The 5,747-nt window shown below is 60.9% G+C and overlaps 1 protein-coding gene across 1 annotated transcript in view; it reads right to left on the reverse strand.

The window, feature by feature from the left end:
- Positions 1–219, reverse strand: part of NBEAL2 (neurobeachin like 2) — a 26,752-nt gene extending 26,533 nt beyond the window's left edge. Inside the window, exon 1 of the mRNA XM_014956610.1 lies at positions 62–219. Coding sequence (XP_014812096.1) covers positions 62–219 — 158 coding nt within the window. The remainder of the gene's footprint in view (positions 1–61) is intronic.
- Positions 220–5,747: the final 5,528 nt, after the last annotated feature.

Here is a 5,747-nt window from a genome sequence, read left to right on the forward strand (position 1 = left end):
CTCAACCTCCTCCATGGGGTGTCACTCGTGCAGCACCCATGGGTGCTGGGGTGCTCCTCACCTTCTGGGCTCCAGCGAGGGCAGGGTGATGATCTTCTCAAAGTTCATGACGAAGGCTTCCAGCCACTGCTGCAGGTAGGAGAGGTCCTTCTGCAAGAGGGAGGAGGAGGAGGAGGCTGGAGCCACCAGCCAATCAGATCCCACACTGACCACCGCCATGGAGGTATCAGCCAATCAGCAGCTAGAGAAGTCAAGTCCCCCCCAGGAGACGCTGGTTTATTGGCACCAAGAGTGTGAGCACGCCCCCCCTGGAAGCCACCAGCCAATGGGCAATCAGAGCAGAACTACCTGTGGAGCTGCTGACCAATCAACAACGAGAGCAACACAACCTGTGGAGCCCCTGTCCAATCAGAATCCAGAGTAGAATAACCTGTGGAGATGCTGACCAACCAGAATCCAGAGCAGAACCCGTGGAGCTACTGACCAATCAGAATCCAGAGAGTACAACCTATGGAGTCACTGACCAATCAGAACCCAGAACAGCACCTGGAGGAGCTACTGACCAATCAGAATCCAGAGCAGAACAACCTGTGGACACAATCCCTAGAGCTCCTGACCAATCAGCATCCAGAGCCACACAAACCTGTGGAGCCACCAACCAATCAGCAACCAGGTCACCTGCCCCTGCAGGTGGCTGCCAGCCAATCAGAGGGCAGAGCCAGTCACTGGTGGCCACCACCGCCTGGCATGGGCTGGCCCAACGTTTGGGACATGGGGTGACCACCCCAGCACCACACTGTGGGGACACCTGCGTCCCCGAGCACCCCAATGTGACACCTTGGGGACATCAGCGTCCCCGAGCACCCCAAGACAGCACCTTGGGGTCACCCATGTCCCTGAGCACCCAGTGTGACACCTTGGGGTGACCCATGTTCCTGAGCACCTAAAGTATCACTTTGGGGACACCAGCGTCCCCGAGCACCCCAACACAGCCCCTTGGGGTCACCAACATCCACGAGCATCTTGGGGTCACCCCATGTCCCTGAAACACACAATGTGGCACCTTGGGTTGACCCATGTCCCTGAGCACCTCATGTGGCACCTTGGGGTCACCCATGTCCCTGAGAACCCAGATGTCACACCTTGGGGTGACCCATGTCCCTGAGCACTTCATGTGGCACCCTGGGGACACCAGCGTCCCCAAGAACCCCATCACAGCCCCTTGGGGTGAGCAATGTCCCCAAGCACCCAGTGTGGCACCTTGGGGACACCAGTGTCCCCAAGAACCCCATCACAGCCCCTTGGGGTCACCAACATCCACGAGCATCTTGGGGTCACCCCATGTCCCTGAGCACCCCAATAGGTCACCTTGGGTTGACCCATGTTCCTGAGCACCTCATGTGGCACTTTGGGGTGACCCGTGTTCCTGAGCACCCCGATGTCGCACCTTGGGGTGACCCATGTCCCTGAGCACCTCATGTGGCACCTTGGGGACACCAGTGTCCCCAAGAACCCCAACACAGCCCCTTGGGGTGAGCAATGTCCCCAAGCACCCCACTGTGGCACCTTGGGGTCACCCATGTCCCTGAGCACCCCAATGGGTCACCTTGGGTTGACCCATGTTCTTGAGCACCTCATGTGGACCTTTGGGGTCACCCAAGTGACCTGAGCACCCCGATGTCACACCTTGGGGTCACCCATCCATGCCCCTGAGCACCCCGATGTCGCACCTTGGGGTGACCCACGTCCCTGCACCCCCCGATGCAGCCCCTTGGTGTCACCCACGTCCCTCAGCATCCAAACCCAGCACCTTGGTGTCACCCACGTCCCTCAGCACCCCAGAGCGACACCTTGGGGTGACCCATGTCCCTGCACCCCCCCAAGTGCTGCACCCTGGGGTCACCCACGTCCCTGAGCACCCCAACTCACCCCCTTGGAGTGACCCATGTCCTCAAGAACCCCAAAGTAGCATCTTGGTGTCACCCACCTCCCCTCCCCCCCCAACACACACCCTCTTGGGGTCACCCACATCCCCTTGCACCCCAGTGTGGCACCAGGGGGTCACCCACGTCCCCTCTCCCCCCAAACACAGCCCCTTGGGGTCACCCATGTCCCCAAGGGACACCCCAACGCAGTCCCTTGATGTCACCCACGTCCCCAAACACCCCAAAACAGCCCCTTGATGTCACCCACGTCCCCTCACCCCCCAAACACAGACTCTTGGGGTCACCCATGTCCCCAAGAGACACCCCAACGCAGTCCCTTGGTGTCACCCATGTCCCCAAACACCCCAACACAGCCCCTTGATGTCACCCACGTCCCCTCCCCCCCCAAACACAGTCCCTTGGGGTCACCCATGTCCCCAAGAGACACCCCAACGCAGTCCCTTGGTGTCACCCATGTCCCCAAACCCCCCAACACAGCCCCTTGATGTCACCCACGTCCCCTCCCCCCCCAAACACAGTCCCTTGGGGTCACCCATGTCCCCAAGAGACACCCCAACGCAGTCCCTTGGTGTCACCCATGTCCCCAAACCCCCCAACACAGCCCCTTGATGTCACCCACGTCCCCTCCCCCCCCAAACACAGTCCCTTGGGGTCACCCATGTCCCCAAGAGACACCCCAACGCAGTCCCTTGGTGTCACCCATGTCCCCAAACCCCCCAACACAGCCCCTTGATGTCACCCACGTCCCCTCCCCCCCCAAACACAGTCCCTTGGGGTCACCCATGTCCCCAAGAGACACCCCAACGCAGTCCCTTGGTGTCACCCATGTCCCCAAACCCCCCAACACAGCCCCTTGATGTCACCCACGTCCCCTCCCCCCCCAAACACAGTCCCTTGGGGTCACCCATGTCCCCAAGAGACACCCCAACGCAGTCCCTTGGTGTCACCCATGTCCCCAAACCCCCCAACACAGCCCCTTGATGTCACCCACGTCCCCTCCCCCCCCAAACACAGTCCCTTGGGGTCACCCATGTCCCCAAGAGACACCCCAACGCAGTCCCTTGGTGTCACCCATGTCCCCAAACCCCCCAACACAGCCCCTTGATGTCACCCACGTCCCCTCCCCCCCCAAACACAGTCCCTTGGGGTCACCCATGTCCCCAAGAGACACCCCAACGCAGTCCCTTGGTGTCACCCATGTCCCCAAACCCCCCAACACAGCCCCTTGATGTCACCCACGTCCCCTCCCCCCCCAAACACAGTCCCTTGGGGTCACCCATGTCCCCAAGAGACACCCCAACGCAGTCCCTTGGTGTCACCCATGTCCCCAAACCCCCCAACACAGCCCCTTGATGTCACCCACGTCCCCTCCCCCCCCAAACACAGTCCCTTGGGGTCACCCATGTCCCCAAGAGACACCCCAACGCAGTCCCTTGGTGTCACCCATGTCCCCAAACCCCCCAACACAGCCCCTTGATGTCACCCACGTCCCCTCCCCCCCCAAACACAGTCCCTTGGGGTCACCCATGTCCCCAAGAGACACCCCAACGCAGTCCCTTGGTGTCACCCATGTCCCCAAACCCCCCAACACCCCCCCCCCTCACTGAAGCTGGTGTGGGACAACGTGGTCAGCACCACCTTGGGACCACCATCTCCACCCCCTGGGGACATCCCTGTCCCCCCCAGTGACACTGTGACACGAGCTCTGCCTTATTTTGAAGCCACCAGAGATAACGTGTCCCTCATCTCTGTCACCACCCACCCCCCCCACATGGGGATGGGGGACGGATGCTGCCGTGGAGGTGGCACTTTGGTGGCACCACCCACTGGTTGACGCCTCCAAACAAGGCAGGGGGTGGGACGCTACGAGGTGGACACGGGGCAGGGACATGTCCCACCAACCTCGTCCTCACGGGGTGCTTGGGGACGTCACCGTGGTGGAGGCCAGCACGGGTTTGCAGGTGACCAGGGTGGGGAGGTGACACCGAGGTCCTGTTTGGTGCCTCTCAAGAGGTGGCACGGCCACCCCGTCGGTGTGACACGGTAGAGGGGCCACACCGTTGTGTCACCAAGGGAGCGATGGCACGGGACGTGTCCCCGTCCCCGTGGGAGTGTGCACCCCACGATGGCCATGCAGGTGTCCCCATGCAAGCTTGGGGACCTGATGGTGTGACATGTGTGTCCCCAGATGTCCATGCACACCTGATGGCACGTCACACATGACCATGCACACCCTGATGGTGTGGCACGTGTCCCCGTGTGACCATGCACACTTGATGGCGTGGCACGTGTCCCCTGTGGGAGCTTGTACATCTCAACAGCGTGGCACGTCCCCACACAACCATGGTCACCTCCAGGGCATGACACACGTCCCCACACAACCACGGACACCTTGAGGGCATGGCATCTGTCCCCACACAACCATGGTCACCTCCATGGTGTGGCACATGTCCCCATGCAACCACGGACACCTGTAGGGCATGGTGTGTGTCCCCACACAACCACAGTCACCTCCATGGCATGGCACCTGTCCCTGTACAACCACAGACACGTCCATGGTGTGGCACATGTCCCCATATGACCATGCCCACCCAATGTCACCGCACATGTCCCGCCACCACCATGCCCACCCGCTGTCACGGCACTTGTCCCCATACCACCATGTCCACCTGATATCACTGCACATGTCCCCTATCACCATGTCACCATGTCCACATGATGTCACACCACGTGTCCCCGTACCACCATGCCCACCTGATGTCACCGCAAGTGTCCCTCCACCGCCATGCCCACCCAATGTCACAGCACTTGTCCCCATACCACCATGTCCACCTGATGTCACAGCAGGTGTCCCCCTACCACCACGTCCACCTGATGTCACAGCACATGCCCCCGTACCACCATGTCCACCTGATGTCACTGCAGGTGTCCCTCCACCGCCATGCCCACCCAATGTCACGGCACTTGTCCCCATACCACCATGTCCACCTGATGTCACAGCAGGTGTCCCCGTACCACCACGTCCATGCAATGTCACAGCAGGTGTCCCTGTACCACCAGGTCCACCTGATGTCACAGCAGGTGTCCCCCTACCACCACGTCCACCCAATGTCATGTCAGGTGGCCCCGTACCACCATGTCCACACAATGTCAGAGCAGGTGTCCCCATACCACCACGTCCACACAATGTCACAGCAGGTGGCCCTGTACCACCACATCCACACAACGTCACAGCAGGTGGCCCTGTACCACCACGTCCATTCAATGTCACAGCAGATGACCCTGTACCACCACGTCCATTCAATGTCACAGCAGATGACCCTGTACCACCACGTCCACCCAATGTCATGTCAGGTGGCCCCGTACCACCACCACATCCACGCAATGTCACAGCAGATGTCCCCATACCACCATGTCCAGCCAATGTCACCGCACGTGTCCCTGTACCACCATGTCCATCCAATGTCATGTCAGGCGACCCTGTACCACCACGTCCACCCGATGTCACAGCAGGTGGCCCCTGTACAAGGCCCCCAGGCCCTGTCCCACCAAAACCCAGTGGGTCCCAGGGGACGCTGTGGGGCCGGATGAGGTGACACCACGCCTGTCCCCATCCCCAGGGGACAGAATGGGGTTTGGGGGAGGCCCGAAATAACCCCTTTTTCACCCCAAAACCCCAACTGGTCACCCCGACCTGTGGGCGCAGGAGCTGGGGGTGACACGGGGGGGTTGTGTGTGTCCCCCCCCTCCCATCCCCAACCTGATAATTAAGGACTAAACGAAGTGCTGGGGACTCTCGGG

This window comes from Calidris pugnax, unplaced genomic scaffold, assembly GCF_001431845.1.
Source record: "Calidris pugnax isolate Ruff unplaced genomic scaffold, ASM143184v1 scaffold343, whole genome shotgun sequence".
In the NCBI taxonomy this organism is placed as follows: domain Eukaryota; kingdom Metazoa; phylum Chordata; class Aves; order Charadriiformes; family Scolopacidae; genus Calidris; species Calidris pugnax.